Raw genomic sequence first — 24,928 nt, forward strand, 5'->3', positions numbered from 1 at the left:
CACTCCCTGACAAACATTCAAAATGACATAGATGTACCTTAAAAAAGCTGACTAATATGACATCCTAGTTCATAGATTGATGGTATATAATATGTGGAACATGATCATTCAAGATTATATTCCATACACTACAGAACACATGCATTTATATACAATACTAGGAAATAAGGATCTGGAGTGGATTACATTTCTAATAATTTTCTAACACAGGATTAAATGCTTTATGAAACATTCATCATGTAGAATCACAGATGACATATCTCAAGAGAATACATAAAATTTATTTTCAATGTTTTTAAATGTAGGTTTTAAAACCTGGGTTTGCCCGACATTGAATGTTATCTAGCAGCATTAAACCTTGTAAACTACTGTACTCAAATTTCCAATGAGGGCAAAAATTGAGGTATCACATTTGGACAAAGACTTGCAAGTTTCTACAGATGGAGAGCATTCACTGAGGTATAGGAGTCTGAAAATCCATACTCAATATTTTAGGAACATCGTCTTCCCCCTCTGTCATCAAAATCCTGAATGGTCCATGAAAACTACCTCACTATTCCTCCGTTATACAATTTAGTTTTAGTAACTCACTGTAGTTTCCGTATCTTGCATTGTAGTGTTGCCACAAAAAATACTAAATTCACAACATACTTCAGTGATAATAAACCTGATTCTGAATGGATGCTATGTCCTTATCAAGAATCTTTATGTCAAGACTCACATGCTTTGGGCACTATTGTAACCTTGCTCCCTTGCTATTCGTTTCAGAAGCAGCCAGCAACAGGTATGGATATTCCTACAAGTCGCTAATCCAAAATCCACTGTACTTGAGCAAGCTTCTGTGGGGAGCAAGGAAATGTGACACAAAAATCTAGCAATGTATCGTGCACCTAATGGTAAAGTGCTGAAACTGGATGCACAGGCAATACTATGTAGCCAATAGGAATAATTATATGAGCAACAATATTGCTGAATAATAAGGTACCCATAAAATAAAATTTGCACACAATTTCTGAAACTATTCAACTGACATTTCTCAGAACTTGCACAAAATAAACCACTAAGTTAGTCCAAGTCTGTCAGTTCCTGATTACCATATTACATTTGTGACTACTTAACTGGGGACAATTTTGTTGGGAGACAAGTGCAACTCTAGTGAACTCCAACAGTCGAAAGCCAGCTACACATGATCACACATCCAAACAGAAGAAACATTATGTCTGTTCTTTGAAAGGCTAATTCACAATGTTTGATGGGACATTAAAGTTTAAACAAGAGTGCAGCCCTATTCTATACCACAGATGTGATTCTCCAAATGCAGCAAATGAATTCCTTGCATATAATGCAGACAACAGAAAGAAAATGACCTACTTTCTGAAACTTAAGACATTGAAAGGAGATTGCACTGTGAACAAAGCAAAACCCAACAGCATACGTTTAACATCTAATAATTTGTGCTTAATAAAAAGTCTTTACCAACCCCTCAATTTCAAAAGGTTCAGCACCCTGCAATTAGACTGCCAAAAGCTCAATGATTGGAGACTTAAGAGAACAAGCAAGGCTAACATCCATAATCATAGGTTTCATCACTCTACTCTCTTCTATCCAAATCCTGAAATTTCCAGTGACTTTTTTTAAGCTCAGATCCTCAAGCCCTATTCTTTACTTAGGATTTTAACATCTGTAGCCTGGATTGATTAGTGGAATGTCCTGCTACATTGCCATTTCAAATTAATATTACAGATTCAATGACTTTATTTTGATATGTGCAGTGCCTGAATAGGAGAGGATGTTTCCTATAGTGAGGGAGTCTAGAACCAGCGGGAACAGCCTCAGAATAGAAGGACGTCTCTTTAGGACGCAGATGAGGAGGATTTTTTTTAATCTAGAGGGTGGTGAATCTGTGCAATTCATTGGTACACACTGCTGTGGAGGCCAAGTCATTGTGTATATTTAAAGTGGTGGCTGATTAGTTCGTGATTAGTAAGGGCACCAAGGGTTATGGGGAGAAGGCAGGAGAATGGGGTTGAAAGGGAAAATAAATCAGCCATGATGGAATGATGGCACAGACTCAATGGGCTGATTGGCCTCTAATTCTGCTCCTTTGTCTAATGGCATTTTGGTCTTATGTATACAACCACTGCCACAAAAATACATCAAATGTCCTTTATCTCAATGCAGCAACTTGCTCAGCTCAAAATGAAGGCTACACATAACTGCAGAACAAAATTTACTGCAATTCCATTAATTACATACCAGGCACTTTAATGAGACAAGACAGGAAATAAATTGAAGTTTCCTTCTCTCCACATAAACTGTTCACTTGATGGCTTGGTGAGTTGACAAGATCAGTATGGCAGTTATCCAACCCAGAAAATGAATGGCTCAAGGAAGGGAAAATTAAAGGGGAAGAAAATTCTGAAGATCTGCATTCAGAAATCTTAAATTGTTCAGTGAAATGTTAAGAGATTCATTATGTTGTACATATTCTGCCAATGATTTGTTTAAACATCAAAACATTGGTCAATGGTATTTGTATAATCAACACCTAGCCTTTGAAATGTATACCATCATCTCTTATATTATCTACCATCTGGTAAAATATCCAAGCTGTGCTTTAATTACCAACAATACACTAACTGCCATGCAGTAGTATTAAATAATAGTATGAATTAAGGCTGTGGCACATTATCACAACAGCCAATTTCCAGAATAACCCAGTTATGCAGATTGCTTTATCATTGCCATCATCCAGCTCAAAAGAAAATCTATCCTCCACATCATGCTATTAAAATCATCGGCCAATTGGACAAATAACTACCCTCTTGACCATGATTTCACAGCCATCAACTGTCTAGAGGTTGGGGAAATCAGACGAGCTGGTTTGCAACAGAGTGTGTACTGAGAGAGGTGTGCCAGTGTCACATCACCAGCCATCTTGTAACTATAGCTATCTGCTCTGTGTACCATGCCTCACAACCAGCCTTTACTTACCAACCATTGTGCTTCCATTACACCCTCCACCGAAGAACATTCAATCATTCACAAACATTTCAGTTGTTCATTATGTGGCTGAAAGGAATGGATTTTTTTTTTCTGCGTGGCAATAAAACTTTTTTTTGTTTATCCCTTTTCTCTATTTTTAAACAATCGACTCTCGTCATTTGGGGTTTTTATTTTAGCCTTTGCCCCGACTGTATGAAAAGAGAAATAAACCAAGTGATGGAAAAGGCTGGAGTTGGGGGCTGGGGGCTGGAGGTGGGGGGCGGTGAGAGGGAATCCGAACCACCGTTCGGAAAGCAAGCGGTGCCCGACTAGTCGTGGCTCGGCGAGTGGCTGCCGCCGCTGCTCTCGATTGTTTCCCCAACACAACGTGGAAGAAACCTCGTAAACTCACTGAGACACAGAATACACGGGCTCATTTTAAAATTAAATAAAAATACAGCCAATTACTGTTTCAATCAAAACATTCCAACCCAGGTTGCGAAAAGACAAATGCAGCGAAATCTTATTTCTGCAACGTGATTTTTAAAGCAAAACCAATGCAAGTAACATTTTTTAATTGGGCACAATACTAGACATGCAGGCATTTCAGCTTCAGAGAACACGATGCAATTTTCCCCTCACTGCCCTCCGCCCCATTGAAATGAATTCACTTACCCGTCCCCCACAACCACGCACTTGATGGCCTGCATCAGGAGAGATCTGCACCAATGCCCCCTTGTCGAATCAAGTTTGTTTTATTTTTTGAGGAAGAAAAAAGGGGGGAAAAAGAGGAAGGATGAAGGAAGGAGAGACAGAGCTCGCGAGGCAAAGATCCCGAGGTTTTTATCTGCACCAGGCTCCGAGGCACAGAGTATCTGCAAAGAGGTAGCGAGTGAGCCGAATCTCCCTTCGGCAATCTCCGCCAAAGTGACGGAAGTTACCGAGCGAGCGCGTCTGGCTCTGGTAACTGGTGGGATCGCGGGCGCCTCCCCAGTTACGGAATGTAGACAGAACGTGCAGAGTCCTGAAAATGCGCACGTGAACCCCACCCCTAAAGGGGCTCCCCGTCGAGGCTTCACTTAAATGTGGCTGCCTTTGCAATAAAAGCTGAGCTGCTAGAACCAATGAAAATTAGATGCATGGAATGTACAGTAGGTGAAGCATCATCAGTGTAAAGACAACCCGAGTTGATGTTTCTATTAGAATGCTGCGGCTACGCTGGTGTATCCAAATCCGTCAGAAATTTTTAAGGTTCCCGGACAAGATACATGTGTGCTGTCCAGAAATATCCAGCATGTTGGGCCGTGGAATCCAGGGAAGTTCACCAACCTTCTGAAGTTTCCTAGCAGTCACACCAGGAAATTGGACAGCTGAACCTGATTTACGATAGGACAACTGAGGGGTTTCCGAGCTGTGTGAAACAGGGAAAGTCACAACTAGGGGAATCCACAACCATCTCCTCCCAGCAGCTGAAGAGCTGTTCCCGCAATCACAGCTATTACTTGTATAGTATCAAAATCACCCTTGCTCAGTGAAGCATATGAGAGGACAGGCGAACTAGAGAAACAACCTTCCCAATGGTGTAACACTACCATCCCACAGTAAACATTCAGTTGAAGAACTCCAGAGCCTCCTCTCTGGTAGCATAGCAGTTAGGACAATGCTTTACAGCACTACAGCTCCAGTGATCTCTGATTAGTGTTCAGTTCCTGACGCTGTCTCTATGGAGTTTGTACATTCTCCTCGTGACCGCGTGGGTTCCCTCCTACATCACAAAAGATGTACGATGAGGTTTAATTGTGACCATGCTGTGCTGGCACTGCAAGTGTGGTGACACCTTTGGGCTGCCCCACCATAATTCTCAAGACATTGTGTTGGTTGTTGATTTAAATGACATGTTTCACTGTATGTTTCGATGTATGTGTGACAGATAAAGCCAATCTTCTGATAATGTAATTCACCAATGCTTTCACTGAATATCATAGCATATCAAGGCTGTGACACTGCCGAACCTCTCATCATGGCGTCAAGCAGTATTGCATCCGTATTGTACGGTCTCAGTACTTTTATATTTGGGTGCTGTAGCACTTCTTTTATTCGCAGTTATTTTGTAAATAACACTATTCTTTGCATCGCAAACACGAGGAAATCTGCAGATGCTGGAATTTCAAGTAACACACATAAAAGTTGCTGGTGAACACAGCAGGCCAGGCAGCATCTCTAGGAAGCGGTACAGTCGACGTTTCGGGCCGAGACCCTTCGTCAGGACTAACTGAAAGAAGAGCTAGTAAGGGGAGGGTCTTTCAAATCTCTTACTAGCTCTTCTTTCAGTTAGTCCTGACGAAGGATCTCGGCCCGAAATGTCGACTGTACCTCTTCCTAGAGATGCTGCCTGGCCTGCTGCGTCCACCAGCAACTTTTATGTGTGTTACTATTCTTTGCATTTCTGGCCAGATGCTAAATGCATTTCATTGGCTTTGTATCTGTACTTGGCACAATGACAATAAAGTTGAATCTAATCTAATGAAACTTGGCACAAAACTCAGAGTCTACCAGCCGGCAGCACTTGGAAACCCAGACTAAATAACAAGACATAGTGTGAGACCTCACAAACTATTCATCCACCTGACCCACAAAGCATCTTCGTCCGATATTTACTGGAAACTCTGGGCTCGCGTTGATTTCATCGGCCTTCTCAGAAACTGAGTGCAAGCAAATCATCCTCAATCCAAGGGACCGTCTAGGAAGACATCTCGTTCCACTACATCCAGCTGCAAGGTTGAGAGATAGGTTTCAGATATTTTTCATACTTTCAATTTACTCAAAGTTAAAATAGAAAACAATTCAATAGATTGCAGCCTCCTCTACTTGGTGAGACCAATGTAGGTTGAAGGATGGCTTTGTTGAGCATCTTCACTCCATCTTCCCCAAAGGCAGGATTTCCCAGTGGCCACCTACTCCAGTTTGACTTCCATACCCATTCCAACAGGTCGCTCAATGCCATATGGCCTCTACTGCCACAATAAGGCCACATTCAGGTTGAAGGAGCAACACCTCATATTCTGTCTGGATAGCTTCCATCCTGATGGCATTGATTTCTCCAGCTTCTGGAAATCTCTTCTCCTCCCCTTTCGCTTTTTTTTATTCTCCATTCTGGTTCCTCTCTTCTCTATCTGCCCATCACCTCCCTTTGGTGCCTCTCCTCCTTCCCCTTCTCCCATGTTGCACTCTTCTCTCCTATCAGATTCCTTTGCTCAGCCCTTTATCTCTTCCATCTTCTATCTTCCAGCCTCTTATTACACCTCCTTCCACCTACCCACCTCACCGAGTCTCACCATCATGTACCAACTTGTACTTCTTCCTCTCCTCCCACCTTCATATTCTGGCTGCTTGCCCCTTCCTCTTCGGTCCTGAGGAATGGGTTCAGCCCCAAACCTCAACTGTTTAGTTCTCTCCATTGAGGCTTCCTGAATGCTGAGTCCCTCCAGCACTTTGTCTGTCTTACTCAAAGAAATAAATTGTGTTTCAGAGACATGATCAAGAAGAAGGCTCAGTGGGAGAGGGATGCTACATTAAGAAGATGAACAGGGAAAGAAAGGGATTAATGGGGTAAGTTATTGTGGTTATGATCAGGGGAGAGCTTACAGACATTGGCAACAAGCTCTGCAGACCTGATGAAGGTTCTTGGCCCGAAACATTGATTATTTATTCATTTTCATAGATGCTGTCTGACCTGCTCAGTTCCTCCAGCATCTTGTGTGTCTTGCTAGGAAATTTATAAACAAATTTATCTGAGAAAACATAGAGACTTATGATTCTCCAGCAGCAGCTAAGGTAACATTAACCATCCTCCACCCTGAGTAACACTAAAGTATCCTTAACTTTGCTTTTAAGACGTTGTTCTACGTGTGTGGCCTGCATTTTTTCACAAGACACTTTTGTGAAAGTTAAACACTGGTTAGAACACACTTGGAAGAATTTGTGCATTTAAGAAAGATGTGATTGTGCTGGAGTACATTCAATATTTTTACTATCATTCGGTAAGGTACTTGAAAGATGAAAAAGCAGAATGAGGTAAGTTACTAGCTGTTTTCTAGGCACATAACCTTTATGTTTTATATTCTATTTTCTGTTGCTTTCCAGTAAATAAAATATTTGCTTAAATGGCTTTGCAAAAAACCCCCCACAAATTTTTATTGTTGGCCAGTGTGAGAAATTCTGCTTATCACTATAAGTTATGTGATCTCCAGTTCTAAACAAGGGATAATCAAATCAATTATGAGAACCCTTTGAATGTATGGTAACTGCTTTACTTACTTCATCTTAGTTGCACATGAAAATCTCTGTTTGAAAACATTTTTAATAAATCATGATGCAATTTTAAAAACTGCTCTTTTCTAATGATAATGCTTTAAGTTAATGATTATTTTACTAATGCTATTTTCAATTTCTTAGGACTAATATACTGTACCTCTCAACAGTAGCAAAGATATGAAAATATGTAAATAAGACAAAATAAATGGATCATTGGGCATGAGAACCATGAAGGGTCTGATATCTTAGAATTAGAATCATGTTTATTATCACAGTACAATATGATGTGAAAATTGTTTTGCTATAGCATTATAGTGCAATGACAAAATTACTATTCATTACAAAATAAATATGGCTACATAAGTGAAGTAGTGTTCATGAGTTGTTCATTAATATGATGGTGGAGAGGAAGAATCTGTTTCTGAATCATTGAATGCGGGTCTTCTGGTCCTTTATCTCCTCCCTCATTGCAGTCACGAGAAGAGGGCATGTCCTGGATGGTGAGATTCCTTTATGATAGACATCACCTTGTTGAGGCAGCACCTTTTGACAATGTTTTCAATGGTGGGGAAGCTTTTGCCTGTGCTGGAGCTAGCTTGATAGGATAAACACTTCTGTGATAAATAGTTTGTCATGCATGTTTAGCTTGGAGATTTGGTTCCTTGCATGGTGTACTCCTGCATCTGGTATCAATTAAATTGTTGGAGAAACCAAGGGTAGAGGTGATTTGCGAGGGCCTGGGCTTGCCTTGTATCTGGTCCTTTCAGTAAGAGGAGGTTGGGTACAAATGATCGGGCTGGTTTACCTCCGTATTACGGTGGTGATTACAAAAAATTCTTGAGTCCAAGGTGGTGCAGAAGACTTCAGTCCAGAAGCTTGGGATCATCAGAACCTAAATCTTAGGCAGTGCCATAATGGGGGAAATCACAAACTTTGTCCAGAATGTTAGGAATAAAAAAAAGTGGTAATTTTCAGATGTATCCTGAAAACTATTGATCATTTGACAAGTCTTTGAGGCACAAGAGACTGCAATGCTGGTATCCTCAGCAAGAAATAAACTGCTGGAAGAACTCATAGAGTCAAACAGCTCCTGTGAAGGCAAAGGGATAGTTTACATCCTGGGCAAAACCCTTAGGTTCTGTTTGACCTGCTGAATCCTTCCAGTAGTTTATTTTTTGCATCAAGCCTTGCTTGAATAAATTTTTAACCTCTATCACCATTATGGTTAATGCCAAATCATTTCAAGTACTAAAGAGTGAAACCAAATTAAAGACTATATGTTGTACTTCATTTCATATTGGATAGTTCTGCAACCTCTTTTCTTTTGTTACACATTGACAATGTTGTTTGTGCACCTTTGGAGAATTATGAACTGATGCCAGAAAACTGGTTGTTTCCTTGCTGACTGCATTTGTTGTTGCAAGATATCTGTTGGTCCTGTCCAAGTATGGCATGAGGCAGAAGTGGAGATGTTCACTGATAATTAAATAGCATTCAGCACCATTCATGGCTCCTCAGGTAATGAAGCAATCCACATCCAAATGCAGCAAGACCTAGAGAACATCCAGGCCTGGGGTGATTGATGACAAATAACTTAGGTGCTACAGAAGTGTCAGGCAATATCTATCACGAGAAAATCCAGTGACATTCAATGATGTTAACACCACAATAACATTATATCAATGAATCCCTCCCCCCACCCCCGCACCACACTATCAATATCCTGGGAACACTATTGACCAGAAACTAAACTGCAATAACCATATACACAATGTGGCTATTAGAACTGGTTAGAGGCTAGGAATCCTTAGGCAAGTAATTCACCTCTTAACTCTCCAAAGACTTGCCATTATCAACAAGGCTCATTACAAGAGTGTGATGGAATGCTCTACTTGCCTGGATAAACATAGCTGCAACAACACTCAATAGGCTTGACACAATACAGGACTATAATAGCCTGCTTCATAGGCACCCCATCCACTGCAACACCAATGCACAGTCGCAGCAGCTTCTACCATCTACAGGATCTATGGTAGTGCCCTCTCCAAGACTCTCTAAGAAGCATCTTCCAATCTTTACCAGCTAGAAGCACAGGGCAGCAAAAGTATGTTGAACAACATTACCTGTAGGTTGCCCTCCAGGCCACCCATCCTGACTTAGAAAAATATTACCTTTCCCTAACTGTCGCTGGATCAAGATCTTGAAAATCCCTAACAGTACTGTGGGTATCCCCAAAACTCAAAGATTGCAAGAGTTCAAGAAGGCTGCCCTTCTCAAGGGTAACTAAATGCCAGTGTGGTTTGCAAAGTCAATATCGCTTAAATGAATAAAAACATATATAGGAAATTAATAAAGATAAAAGGCCCTAAAACTGATCCCTAATAGGTATGACTTGGACACTGGTTTCCAACAAATTCACACATATTGACCATAATTCCTTGCATGGTGCGATGCAATTAATACTTCATCCATTTTTACAGTAAGTCTCAATTTAAGGGCCTTGCAACTCATGTGTTACACTGGCCTTGGAGAAACAAGTGCAAAGATTCACTAGGATGATACCAGACTGAAGCTTTGTGGAAAGCTTGAAGTAAGCTTTGAGAAAGCAAGTATCAGTATCACAATGGAATAAAGGGAATTACAGAGGCATGAGAGAGGAGCTTGCTCAGGTGGATTGGAGGAGGATACTGGCGAGGATGATAGCAGAACAGAGGTGGCTGAAGTTTCTGGGAATAATTCACAAGGCACGGGATAGATATGTCCCATAGAAGTTGTTGTTGTTAAATGGCAGGAGTTGGCAACCGTGGTTGACAAGGGAAGTTATGGACTGCATAAAAGCCAAGGGAAGGGCATATATGATGGTAGCAAAAGTGAGTGGGAAGTTGGATAATTGGGAAAATTTTAAAATCCAACAAAAGGCAATAAAAAAGCTATAAGAAGGGAAAAGATGAAATATGCAGGCAAACTAGCCAATAATATAAAGCAGGATACTAAAAGATTTTTTTCGGTTATCTAAAGAGTAAAAGGGAAGTGAGAGTTGATATTGGACCATTGGAAAATGATGCTGGTGAGGTAGTAATGGGCAAGGGTGCAGTGCCAATTTTTTTTTAGGTGCTGGAGCTGTACGAGAGGTGATTGATAAGTTCATGGCCTAAGGTTACACAGCTCTCCTTACATGCATGTGCAGTTCATCTCTTTGAGTGATTATGCAGAAAGTTTGAAGTTAATAACTTTTGTGGTATTTCTGTTTCAGATAATTGAAAATTGTTAGGTTTTCTAAAATTGATTCCTTCTACCTTAGGGCACAAACTTATCAATCACCCCTCATATGTCACACCCAATATATGTACCTGCTCACTTCATGTACGTTATTCTTGTTACACTCCTCAGCTTGTTTACGAAAGAAAGTTAACATTGTTTGCTTAGAAGCCGTAGGGTTGTTAGTGAGAAAGAAAAAATTATTTTTGTATCAGCGAGTTATCCACGGACCACCACAGATGTAGCCTTACTAATACGACTGAGTCAGAGCAGACAGCAGGGCCTACAGCACTTAGCAGTGGTCCCAAGCAGGTATAAAAATAACAGAAATAAAGCAAGTAAGCTTTTTACACTTTTAGCTACCTAAATTGGAACCAAGTAATCAAGTATGAAAAAAGACCATCTAATGGTGTTGCTAAAGCCACGAATATTGCTGAATATTGGTATCAAAAGTGGTAGGTTGGCAATCTGCCTTGTACCGTTTCTCTCGCAGAAATGGTTGGACGGGAAATGTACCTGTGAGTGTCGATACTCACAATATCCTCACACGTCGGGTATTACATGGTTAGACCAATACAGATCCTGTTCAGTCTTTAAATATATAAAAAGTTAAAGAAGCTTGAATCTTTACATATATTATTATCGTATCTATATGAGTAAAAAATACCATATTTTGGAAGTGACAGATGTTAACAGGGAGGACAGCAACCATTTGAGAGGTTTGGAAATGCGTTTCGTCTCATTCATTGCCTGAATAAATTACTCTTTTTCCTATCAACATGAAGAGAAAAGGAGCCTCTTTCCAATCAACTATAGTTGGTGGAGCTTGGCCAAGGGATTGATCCACTGTTAATGATAGTTGAAAAGACGTAAAACTAGCTTATAGCCCAGAAATGTTTTTTTTTCCATTTGGCTTGTAAAAAAAAACTAAATTTACTTTATCCAGGTGGAGAAGAGGATTTTGGATGATTACCTTGAATATTTCATCAACATCAGGCCGAAGATAAGCGAGTAGTAAATTTTTCTTTCATTACTTTCGACTTTTAACCCTAGGTTGCGATGTTCATTCCTTGTTTAATATAGCTCCTACCTAGAATCCAATGGTACCCATTGGAAAGAGCGGAAAAATGTCCACACTTGTGTACAGTCGTCCCTTGGCTGGAGAGAGACTGAAGATCTGTGAAATGGTGGGAGGCTACAGCAGGGCATGCTGGGAAAACAACGGATTGAGCGAGGACGAATTTCACAAATACCTAAATAAGAAACAGTCACAGCTCCAAGATTTCACCAAAAATGATCAAATATCTTATCCTAATGTTATTAGTGGTATTTTCCCCACCAGCCAGTGCCAGTGCTCCAGCAGCACTGCACCCCTGGTAATGGGGGACAAAGAAATGGTAGATGAACTTTATCGGTACTTTGCATCAGTCTTCACTATGGAAGACACTAGCAGTGTGCCAGAGTGCCATGAGTGTCAGGGAGCAGGGGTGATTGCCATTGCTATTACAAAGAAAAAACTGCTAGGCAAACTCAAAGGTCTTAACGTGGATAATCACCTGGACCAGATGGACTACATCCCAGATTCCTGAGAGAAACTGCTGAAGAGTTGACAGATGCATTGGTCATGATCTTTTAAGAATCACTTGATTCTGGCATGCTCCCAGAGGACTGGAAGATTGGAAATGTTATTCCACTCTTTAAGAAGGGAGGAAGGAAAAAGAAAGGAAATTATAGGCCAATTAGCCTAACTTCAGTGGTTGGGAAAGTGTTGGAGTCTTTTTTTTTCAGAATGAGGTTTCGGGATACTTGGAGACTAATGATAAAAAATAGGTCAAAATCAGCATGGTTTCTGTAAAAGGAAATCTTGCCTGACAAATCTGTTAGAATTCTTCGAAGAAGTAACAAGCAGGGTGGAGTGGACGTCATTTACTTAGATTTTCAGAAGACATTTGATAAGGTGCCACACATGAGGCTTCTTAACAAGATAAAATCCTATGGTGTTACAGGAAAGATACTGGCTAGAGGAATGGCTGACAGGCAGGAGAAAGTGAGTGGGAATAAAAGGGGCCTTTTCTGGTTGGTGGTGTTCCTCAGGGGTCAGTATTGGGACTGCTACTTTTTACGTTGTTTGTCAATGATTTGGATAATGGAATTGATGGCTTTGTGGCAAAGTTTGCAGATGATATGAAGAAAAGTGGATGGGTAGGTAGTGCCGAGGAAGCAATGCGATTGCAGCAGGGCTTAGACAAATTGTGAGAATGGGCAAAAAGTGGCAGATGGAGTACAGTGTTGGGAACTGTGCGATGATGCACTTTGGTAAAAGGAACAATAGTGCAGACTATTATCTAAATGGGGAGAAGGTCCCATATCTTTGAAAGGATGTGTGATCATTGGAGAGAGTCCAGAGCTTGTTCACAAGGATGATTCCAGGAAAGAAGGGGTTAACATATGAGGCACACTTGACAGCTTTGGGCCTGCACTCACTAGAATTTAGAATAATGCAGGGGGATCTCATTGAAACCTATTGAATGTTTAAAGGATAAGTTAGGGTGGATGTGGCGAACTAGAGAGCACAGCCTCAAAATTGAGGGGCGGCCTTTTAGAACAGAGGTAAGGAGGAATTTTTTTTAGCCAGAGAGTAGTGAATCTGTGAAATGCTCTGCCACAGACTGTGGTGGAGGCCAAGTCCTTGGGTATATTTGAGGCGGAAGTTGATAGTTTCCTTATCAGTCAGGGCATCAAAAGGTATGTTAAGAAGGTATGTGTATGGGATCGAGTGGGGTCTTGGATCAGCCATGATGGTATGGTGGAGCAGATTTGATGGGCTGAATGGCCTAATTCTGCTCCTATGTCTTATGGTCTAAGCTTGATTTGCATTCCCTCAATTAAAAAAAATGAAAGTGATTAAATTGAGTTACTTAAAAATATATTCAGTGAGGCAGATACTGTGTAGCTACTGTACTTCCTCTGATGGGGTAATTCTAGACCAAGGAAGGCTAACTGTAGGACACTTGGGAATGAAAATGCCTTTTCTCAAAGGAGAATGGACAATTTTGAATTTTCTACCCAAGAAAGGCTATGGAAACTTTCCAGACAGATTTACCTTTATTAAACAAGGTGAATTAAGTAGAAATACTGATCAATTAAATAGTTGAGCAGACGGAAGAGACTGAATAGCTGATGTTTGTCCCATGTTTACAATATTTCTAATTACTTCTTCCTTTGGTAAAAGAACATTCCCAAGGATTGGTATTGCAATACAATTAAGGATGAGTTGTGAGTTTTCTTTTATCAGATAGAGCCATAACATTGCACCTGTTGGCCTTGTGTCAAAGATACTGCTAGTTTCTTGGAATATTGCTATGTCCAGCATTCAAAATTGATTATAGACTTCATGAGTCTCAAATATATGCAGGAATTATTAAAACCACAGACACAAGTTTGATATTACATGGTATGCTTATTAAACCCAAATAATATTTATTATTGATCTACAAGTGATAAACCTTTGTACACCACTACCTTAGAGGATATGTACAGGTAGTGAGTGAACAGTTGAGATATTACCATTCAAAATCAACAAGCTGTAAAAGCACTGCATTGTCTTTGTGGACTTCACTTTTGTAGAAAACACCTGCTGAATTTTCCTTTTGAGGATTTGAGAAATTAACCACATGGCTGTTTCCCCACCCTTGCACTATTGTTGTTGAATGCATCAGATTTCATATCTTATATTACAGCTGTGATGATAAATTTCTAATGATTGCTTTCCACCACTGCTGATACTACCTCATGGCACTAATATCCAAGTTGTATAAACTTAATAGAAGCTTGTGCCTTTCCTCAATTATGTCACATTTCCACTTCACCATATTTTAATCATTTAAATAAACCTTATGCAATGTATCCTACCACCAAGCACATCTTCCCTACCACTTTCTGCAGCGATTGCTCCCTGCACGACTCCCTTATCCACTTGTTCCTCCCCACCGATTTCTCTCCTGGTACTTACTCATGAAAGCAGACCAAGTGCCACACCTGCCCCAAACCTCCTCCCTCACTACCTTTCAGGGCCCTAAACAGTCCTTCCAGGTGAGGCGACACTTCACCCTGCGAGTCTGTTGGGATCATCTACTGTATCTGGTGTGGCATCCTGCACATTGGTGAAACCCGATGTAGATTGGGGGACTGCTTCCCTGAGCTCCTTTGGTCTGTCCTCTAGAAAAAGCGGGATCTCCTGGTGGCTACCCATCCTGATTCTACTTCCCATTCTGACGTGTCAGTCCATGGCCCCCTCTACTGCTGCAATTCAGGTTGGAGGAGCAACACCTTATATTCCGTCTGGTTAGCCTCCAACCTGATGGCACGAACCTCGATTTCTTCGAACTTCCGGTAAGTGCACCCCTCCCCCCCTTCACCATTCTTGTTTCCCTCTCTCACCTGCTTCTGATGCTCCTCCCCCTTCCCTTTCTTCCATGGTCCTCTGTCCTCTCCTATCAAATTCCTCCTTCTCCTGCTCTTTATCTCTTTCACCAATCAACTTCCCAGCTTTTTACTTCAAACCCTCCCACTCTCCAGGTTTCACCTATTACCTTGTACTTTTTCTGCCCCTCCCACCAGCTTCTTACTCTGACTTTCTTTTCAGTCCTGATGAAGGGTCTCAGCCTGGAACATCAACTGTTTACTCTTTTCCATAGACGCTGCCTGACCAGCTGAGTTCCTCCAGCATTTTGTGTGTGTGTTGCTTTGGATTTCCAGCATCTGCAGATTTTCTAATGTTTGTTATACAATGAAATACTTCCATTAATTTCTTTCCTATTTCGACTCAAAACTGGATGACTGCACTTTGCATCCTTCCAAAGGGCGACTGACTAAGTGAACTCAGGCACAGCTTTAGATAATTAATTGAACTAAACAGACCACATTAAAGTTTACATCAAAACCACCTCTCGAGACTCCTCCACTGCATGATAATGTAGAAACCATTTGTTCTACACACAGTAATAAAAATGAGCAGAATTTTCCAGCTGAGGTTTGTTATCTGTTTGATACATGACATTTGACATTCATTGTTCTCTCTGGCAACTGCAAGGATAAGTGACAGTCTGCAAGCATGGTGTTGCATTTCAACATCTGATCACATACCACTGCCATCACCTAGGCTGTCCATTCACACTCCACTCATCTGAGAAAAATCATTTAATACCATTAGAGTTCACTATTCTAATATACAGCTCACAGGGCTGCTAGTTTTTTTATCCTTCATGTACTTAAGCACACATATATCTCTGCTGCTTGTATTTAACTAATAAAATCCCTTGCACCCATCACCCGTATTTGCTGATTGCAATTTCAAAAATTCTCAACTTAGTCAATTTCTTCCACAACCTTGATTGCCCCCACCCCAGCTTACTGATACCTGAAGCCTTTCCATTCTCACTACACTCAAATCACCAGTTTTAACTCTCAACTTCTGAAAACTCCTGTCTTGCATATTTTTTTTTAATCTTCTTTAGCAGTGGTGGAGAGTCCTCAGACAATTGCCTTTTCAAAATTTACTTTTGAAGATAGTTTTTAGCCATTGGTCCAATTTCTCAGTGACTTGATAGTACATTTATTTTACTGCATAAACATACTATTATTTAATAATTCAACATTGGAAGAATTCAGCAACACCACAGCCTTTTGCCTTTTTTCTCTCCACACAACCTTTGGGTATTGCAATACTTCCAACTCTTTGTAACATTCAACATTGATCTGATTTATAATCAACACACAATATCTGAGCATAATAAAACCATGCAGCTGTTCAATTTTATAAACAACAGTTCACTCAATATGGAAGAGTTGGCACTAGTTTACATAAAATTTTAATTAAACTTGTTCAAGACTATGCAGAATACATTAGAAAAAATATTTAATTGAAATGGGTTCATTACATTTGATGACTTCAATTAATTAACATCAGATTTGCTCAACTAAACAGAGAAACTTACTTAATATGAACTACAAATTCAGATAACAGCTTTCTAGGTTTGCACAAAAGGAAAATTTAAAACTTCAACTGGACTGCTTAATTTATAGATTACAAAAAGTTCTACTCTACATTCATAGAATCCAAAAGCTGAAAGCTGCTTACTTATTAATAAGTGTCTGTTGTAAAACAGTTTCTGAGGCTCTATACTCATCTTTAGGAGGTCCTTGTGCAAATCTAAGCAACAGCTTTGCTGCAGGGTGCATTACTGCTGCCGTGTGTAAACTCAGCATGCTGCAAAGTGAAATCACTGGACAAAATAATGAGACTTGATAAAGTATATGCATACTCTGGCTGCTCTGCAGTTGGGTTTGCTGATTTATTACTTCTACAAGTTAAATAAAGCATTTATTCTATCAAGTTATACTTTTGTATTCTAGTGGGAGACTCAATCCAACCACTTCCATATTCTGTATTAGATAAAGTAAGTTTATGTAATTACAAAGAGGAATATTTTATGCAATTAGCTTTAATATCAACTTTTTTTATTGCTAGGTGAAAGTGAGAGGAATTTCTTTTTAACTAATTTATTCCAGAAGAGCATTATAAAATATTTGCAGTGAAAACAAGTGTCATTTTCAAGATCATATAATGACCATCCCTAACATATTAAATGTCTAACTTTTAATAAAAACATACCGCTTTAAAGAAAATGAAAATATACTTTATATTTTTCTGCAAAATAAATTACAAAAATTTAAAACACTGTAGATATGCACAAATACTAAAATCATACAAAATCAATGTAAATTCTGTTTTATATACAAATAGACTTCATTACTACAATGAAAGGAAGCATTGTAACAATGAGTGACTACAGCTATGCACTGTTGAATACATCTTAACATATAGGATTGAACACAAATAATTTCAGAGAGCTATCAGTAAATCACTCAATATTTCAGGCACATGCTGTGAATAGAAAATGTTGATGTTGTAAACTTTTCCTTATTAACATAAGTTCTATTATTTCATGAATCGTATCATCAGAATCAGGTTTATCATCACTAACATGTATTATAAAATTTATTGCTTTGTGGCAGCAGTACAGTGCAATTATAGAAAATTAGGTAAAGGAATTGAAATTAAAGTAATTAAAGTCAACCTTTTTCCCCCAAGCCCTATACATAATAGTTTTAATTTCAATATACCTGAGTCAACAGTCAGATTAAAATTTGGTTTAGAAAATATTTGACTCATTTTTTCCACTGTATTTTGAAATATAAAAGAATGTGCAGGATTTAGAACAAGATTCATCTGAATCATTGGTAACAAAATGTCCAATGTTTCACAACAACCTATCAAATAAATCATTGTATTTACTGCCAGCAAAATCTTACTCTTTTGGTTAAAGTTTATTTAGCTACAAAGCAATTTTTAAGTGTTGCAAACAGAGTTGATTGTATTTCACATAAAGCTTCTGTACCGTGGTAATACAAATTATCATTTTAGTTGACCATAAATGAGGGTATTCATTTTTAAAAATAAATGAAAAATAGGCATAAAGTCATATATTATTAGCCTGGCTATGGAATATAGGGGAAAACTGCCTGTCATAATATATCCTCCCAGATCCGTTTGACTGTGGAAGTTAACTAGCAGCAATTCAAAATTAGAGGGGGAAACAAATTATATTACTTGCTATGAAAAGTTAGAAATTCAGAAATATTTTAAGAAATACTAGCTTCTCTTATTTCTAAAAGAAACATCTCCTCCCCCTATCCTCTGTACCTTCAAATTTCTCAGCAACAGCATTGTGCTGGCACAGAGAGAAAAAGAGAAGCCAGACTATTCATATCTGATTTTATGCCCATTATTCATCTATTAAAAATTGCAACAGCATGCATCTGAGTTAAGTTAATGAACTAGTAACCAAAAATTAGAACTGAAAATGAAATACTTGTCAAGTCGGACTGGATTTTTAGAGAAAGGAAAACAAAAGTAACATTACAAGTCAGACACATAAATTTTAATATGTTAAGAGGTTGAGGGGAGACAAGGCTAGACAGTCCTTTTTCTCCAAAAAGAGATCACGTGATAAGGTGTAAAGCAGGAGAGATTAAGTTATCAAAAGAGTGATGGTGCAAGCCAAAAGACTGAAGGAGACTCAAGTGTAGAATCATTACTTGAAATTATGAAATAAATGTTTAAAATGTTATTAAAATCATTTTAATTTTCCTTCTCATTCCCATTTTGACTTCAGCACCTGATATACCACCCGAAATACCATTTCAGATTCCTTCCACTGACTTTAGTAATTTAAAACAATTACGCTGCATTTACACCTCTTGTAAGCTTGTTACTTTACTCTGTTGTCCCCCTATTCATTTTATCTTACGGGTCTTTCAGCTTATCACAGACTTGCCTACCTCTTTCTACTCCTTCTCTACATCTTCATGTTTAAAACCAACCATACAATTCCAGATCCCGAACAAAGTGAAATGGCCTAGGAAGCCACTCTGTTGAAACATAAAATGGGAAAACTGGATATACTGCCTAGTATAGAGCTTCTCTAATATGGGGAGTTGGGTGTGGGGAAGGGAGTGTAAATGTCCCAGTCAATCTTGTATTGTCCTTGTCAAGAATATTTAGGGCAAATAGATATCTGAATTGGGTGAGTTGATGCATAATTTAGACAAGAAACAGCCCAACAAAAGTTACATGATCAGAACTGCACCTTTCGGCTGGTGCTCCTGACTCCTGGGTTTGACCAGAGGTCACTCTATGGTGGTATACAGTAAAGAAGTAACTTAATCCCACAATACTGTATGGCATCAGATCAAACACAAGTACGGGGTCTTTCTGCAGACTACTCTCTCGTACCGGATCAGTACTCTTCCACGCAGAAAACATTAAGAATGCCAAAGATATGGTGTGTGCTGTTGGATGACATCAGTGCTCATCAAGAGAAACTCAGCAACAATGAATGAGCTGGTAGAATCCTGAAGGGTCTATCGTAAGTAATGAGTAAACTTACAACGAAACTCGGTCCAATCTTGTTCTCACCAAGTTACCCACAGTAGCTGCACCTGAATCAGTTAGAGTGACTACAGTAATGCCCTTGTCGAAAAAAATGTCTCTTCTTTGCACCAAGATCTTGTTGTAATACAGAATCATTGTCCAACCGGAGTCAATTCAGAAAACATTTGGCATCTGAAAACAAGCCCTCTAAGGCAGTATAATTGCAGCTTAATTTGGAAGAAAATCAACATTCAGAGAAGAGTGACAGAAAAATTTAAACTTTTTCTGTGAAATAGTGATATCACACTGCACAATAAGCACCATTCAGAGCATGAAAACAGATACGAAGTTTTATATTAATACTTACTAGAGTGTATTAAGAGACTAGCTACATGGTTCAGTGAAAATAAACTACCAACACTAAAAATGCAAGTAATTAAACTACTAAAAATCACCAAAAATGTTCAAGAGACGTGGAATTGAACAATCATCATTTTGCTTGGCTTTGAAATCAAGAGAGCCTAAAATAAAATCCAATTTTCTTTCTTTTTGATACATTGTGTTAAATATTATGGGATATTTGAAAGGTTAAAAACATTACAGGTCAGGCTCCACGTATTTATGGATTTATGCTAAAATACATATTTAGACATTAATAATCATAACTTGGAACTCCCTGCCTACCACAGGCAAAGGTGTTTAAAACAGCTTTCAACCATCACACAAATGCATCAAACATGATCACTATGCAATATTAGAATAATTGAAATTAAAATAAATACTGAACCTAGGGAAGACATTTGTAATTTATAAATTCATAATTACTATGCTTAAACCATTCAAAGTGATGTATTTTTATAAGCAATAAAACAAATGATTTAAAATTCAATGGACTCATTCCTTTTTAAGTTTATGGGCTGGATATTACAGAGAAATGCCAGCAATTCAAATGGAAGCACCAGCATTTCTCTTTGAAGTTTGATATTTCTATGCAGATACAGAGATGAAGAAGTTGGTATAACTCTTCACTTTATTGACATTGGACTTGATAAGAAACTAGCAGCAGTTTGTGAACTTGAAACAAATTTTTAATCTTTTATATTGGGGAATTTTTCTGATGAATTTGCACCCAGGTAGAACTGGTGCAGGAACAACAACTCTATTAAGTTGAATGGAAAGGACAAGCTAGAAAAGAGTGGCTGAGAGAGAATCCTTTTTAAAATTAATCAGGTTCAGATAAATATTTTTACATTTTAAAAGTGTTTTAAGATTGCAATAATATTTCAGCTGATTGATTTTTAGAGCTTTTGAATATTTCTTAATGCCATGGACAGTTGGAACCATTTTTGCCCAGAGATTAATTAAAACACTTTTCCCTTTGCTCTGTATGAATCAACAAATGCAGAGAGCTGTAATCTTTTCCATAGTTAAATAATCCACTCGCATGCAAAAGTTAGGCTTATACAAAGGTCACAAATATCTGCGAAGCTGTAATCCAACAGTAATTGGATCCTTTAGTGGAAAACAAAAATGTGGGGGTGAGAGGGAAAACCATATTAACTATTCACAGAGTTTGCCAGTTCTCATTTTCTATTGTAAAGATAATTTTATCTTCCTGCTCAGGGATAATTCAAACTGATGGTATGGTTGCTTCACATGGGATCTTTAACCTTTTTATGCATGCACGCACACATAGACACACACAAAAGCTACAAAGGAGTGCAATTATTTTGCCAAACAAGCTGTTATTTTCACAGAGCTGGCATTTGGAAAGAAAAGATGCTCTGAACCTTAGTTGTTGTGATGGACCATACTTCGGTAGATTACATTCTAATAAACTGACCATGAATACACATGCCTGTGGTTAATCTAGTGACATCAAAACATTGTTCAAGAATGAAGAGATTGAAACATTTATACCAATTGTCCTTCCTGTTCTTCCACCATTTAAACTTTCTAGTTTTCAGACGTAAGTATCAAAAGAGGCTCAACCAAAAAGACAATTGTTCTCCCATGCAATTGTGTTAAAGGTGCATTATCCTTTCTCATGCTCCTTGACCTCCATGTAGTTTTTCATGTTGTCAAGCATACTAGTGCCTTCTAGGATTTCAACTATTATCCATGTCATTGGTATGAGGGCAAAGGACAAAAGAGAGACTGCAGATTTTGGGATCTGGAACAACAACCAGAGCACCAAAAAAAAACACTCAGGCCAAGCAACGCTGTGGAGGCAAAGCATGCAAGTCAGCAGTTTGGGTGAGGCCAAGCAAAGATTGACACAATAATTTCATTATGGGGAGGGGGTTGTTATCTGATGAATGGAACCATATGGGAGGGGATATTGGGTAGTTGGAATTAGATGAGGGGAAAGGGGCGTGCAACAGAAGCTGGTATTAGATAGTGAGTGGAATTAGTTGAGGTAAGCATAACATGCAACAAGAAGCTTTAAATGGTTGTCAAAAAATGGTTGCTTAGGCTATGCTTGGTTTCCCCACTGTAGAGGAGGCCATATGTGAGCACCAAATGCAATAGACCAGGTTGGAAGAGGGGCAGGTGAACGTCTGCCCACTTGGTATGGGTGTTTAAGTCCCTGGGTGGCAGAGGAGGAGGAAATGAATGTACAAGTGTAAGACCTCCTATGATCACAGGGGGAAGTGCCAGGCAATGGTAAAGGTGGTGGCGAGGATGAGTGGAGCAGAGAATCAGAAAGGTGAGGTGAGGAGAAAACATGATCAGTTGTGGGACTACATTGGAGCTGCCAATAGATAATGTGTTGGATTTGTAAGCTGGTGGGCAGGGGAGAGACAGATGAGAGTAGAGATGTGGGAAATAAGGAAATGTGTGTGGCTCCAAGATCTATGGCAGAAAAGAGGAAGTTTCAGAAAGTCTACACAATGTGGTTTCACCTTAATCTGGCCAGAAATGAAGAATTTGTGATAGATAGCAGCCTTACAAGAGGAAGGTGGAAAAAGGTGTCGTTGAGCGAGGCTGTGAGAGCCTCAGGAAGTGTCCTGAGGTGGAGACTAAAAAGTCAAGAAAAAGTGTCAGAGTTAGATTTAAGGACAAGGTGGAAGTTGGTGGCAAAGATGATGAAAATGACAAGTTCTATACGAGTGTAGAAAGCAGACTGGATGCTGTTGTATATGCAGAGAAGAAAAAATTTGGAGGCGGAGGTGGGGGAAGGGGTTTGCTGGAACAGCTTTATAACTATGACTGTTCCATGGATCCAACAGAAAGACAGGTATAGCTAGGGTGCATGGCTTCCTCCCACAAAAACTCACTTAACTACCTAATTTTATTTTTATTTTCCCTTTGTTCACATTTCCCATTTCCTCCCCCTCTCTGATTCCACCTGCCCATCCCTTCCCTATTTAGCGCCACCTGTCATCTATCAGCCCCTATTCTCCCCTCCCCGCAACATCTTTGTACTGCAAAATACTGACATTTTTTCTCCTTCCATTTCAGTCCTGATGTAGGGTCTCTTCCTAAAATGTTGACTTATACCTTTTGCCTCCATGGAATCGGCCTGACCTCTTGGCCTGAAATGTCGACTGTTTATTCCATTCCATAAATTCTGCCCAACTTGCTGAGCTCCCCCAGCATTTTGTGCAAGATTTCCAGCATCTGTAGAATCTTATGTCCAGCTTTCTTATTTTTGTTCCAGATCGGTGATACCACTTTCACTATCCAAATGTAGTCAGAACATCTCCTTTTTTGCCCTAGCTCCTTGATATTACTTAAGGAATTTCTCAATGATCTAGCTATAGCCCTATTCTCTTCCATATAATGATGCTACACAAAACAGCCTATATGTACTTCCTGGGGAAATAATGTACTTACCTAGTATATCCAGAGATTTGGAGACTACACAGCCTAAAATCATCTGATATTGGTGTGATACCATTTTAATTGGAAATTTCCTCATCAACATTTGCACCGCACTTAACCAAACTGCTTTAAATTCTAGTGCACCAATGATATGTCCACTCTTCATCCCTCCCCAATCAACAGGGCAAATCTTTTTTAACCACTGTGGATTTCCTAATTCTATATAATTATAGAACAGCACCATTTGATTCAAGGGACCTCATAAGTGAGGTGCCATGCATCCTCAAGCATATTTATAATCACCTCTGTAGGTAGGACTAATTTTAAACTGGTTTTCATCCTCAATGTAAATAATCTTTGCAGGAAAATTTGATACAAAATAGGTAGAGAAATTACACATTTCAGCATTATTTCAAGCTCTGCGAAATCCAACATGTCTGGACATTATATTTCATTATCTACCAGAAATTCAATGAACTTTAATAGGTAGCTTTAAGAATTGCACGATTCCAATGCTGATTTCTGGATGTCAGAATATAAAATGACAGTTTAGTGAAAGAAGCTAATTTTAGCATAATCCCATTTAAACATATATAAAGACCCAACAGGCATTGCACACCCTTTTTATCAAGCTAGCTGATTAAATTCCACATGAATCTAAGAAATCTCCAATAGTATACACATAGAACAACTACAAAAATATTTACAATTATATTTTTCAGGCTAGTGCCTTTTCTCAGACCTGATTATGTACCATCAAAATGTGTTTTGCACCTTAAAGCATTTTCTTTAGAAGCCTTTCTGTTGATATACTGCATTTCAAATTTCATTCATCAGTATTGTTTTATCCTGTGCAATTCTGCTTAATTTTGCTTATACCAAAAATTGCTTTTTTAAGAAATTTGTCAAATCCATCCTAACTGCAATTATGCATTAATTTACAATCCAAAGTTTGAAAACAAACATCTGGCTCCCTTTACTAGTTGTCCACATTTGTTACTTTTGCGGTAAAATTTCATTTCTTTGTACTTTGAGTGCCAAGAGGAGAACCCTGAACATAGGAGAGGATTGCATTATGTAGGAAGCTAGCTCGTTGTGCTTCATCCTCCCTCATTCGCATAATCTCATTGTCTTTCAGACGGACTTTCTCCAATAAGGAGGAAATCTCACTATCTTTATCCAACAAGGTTTCTCGGTGGCTACTTGACTGAACTGTAATAAAATAGAAGAATTCTAAGATTAATAGAATTACATGTTGGGCCCCAATGAGCAAAACAATACTTAGGGGTTAAAGATTGCTATTTACTAAAATTTCAGCCCTATATTAGGCTTTACAATAGTAAAATTGATTTAATATCAACAGCTGCAATGTTTCTTTTATCTTCATAGTGTTCAGACATTGATCATTTAATTCCCTTAAGATAAAGTCAAGTGGCTTAATGTAAACAATACAAACAGCTTTCTTTAACAAAAGATTGACCAATTAGTCAGGAGAAATAGTTGTTTACCAGAGAGACAATTTCAAGAGTATGAAATGGTTTGATAGGT

At 38.8% G+C, this 24,928-nt stretch overlaps 2 protein-coding genes across 7 annotated transcripts in view; both read right to left on the reverse strand.

Moving 5' to 3' along the window:
* The window catches only part of rac3a (Rac family small GTPase 3a), a 42,465-nt gene extending 25,587 nt beyond the window's left edge, over positions 1–16,878 (reverse strand). Inside the window, exon 1 of one of the 4 annotated variants that reach the window (XM_063074439.1) lies at positions 16,697–16,878. In XM_063074439.1, the coding sequence (XP_062930509.1) occupies positions 16,697–16,878 (182 nt within the window). Of the gene's footprint in view, positions 1–721; positions 757–3,660; positions 3,965–5,643; positions 5,688–16,696 lie in introns of those variants that run through there. The other 3 variants (XM_063074441.1, XM_063074440.1, XM_063074442.1) reach the window with 3 other exon arrangements.
* Positions 16,879–17,262: 384 nt separating this feature from the next.
* The window catches only part of lrrc45 (leucine rich repeat containing 45), a 74,653-nt gene continuing 66,987 nt past the window's right edge, over positions 17,263–24,928 (reverse strand). For all 3 annotated transcript variants that reach the window (XM_063074435.1, XM_063074436.1, XM_063074438.1), the window contains exon 18: positions 17,263–24,592. In XM_063074435.1, coding sequence (XP_062930505.1) covers positions 24,396–24,592 — 197 coding nt within the window. In that variant the 3' untranslated portion in view covers positions 17,263–24,395. The remainder of the gene's footprint in view (positions 24,593–24,928) is intronic.

This window comes from Mobula hypostoma, chromosome 22, assembly GCF_963921235.1.
Source record: "Mobula hypostoma chromosome 22, sMobHyp1.1, whole genome shotgun sequence".
Lineage (NCBI taxonomy): Eukaryota > Metazoa > Chordata > Chondrichthyes > Myliobatiformes > Myliobatidae > Mobula > Mobula hypostoma.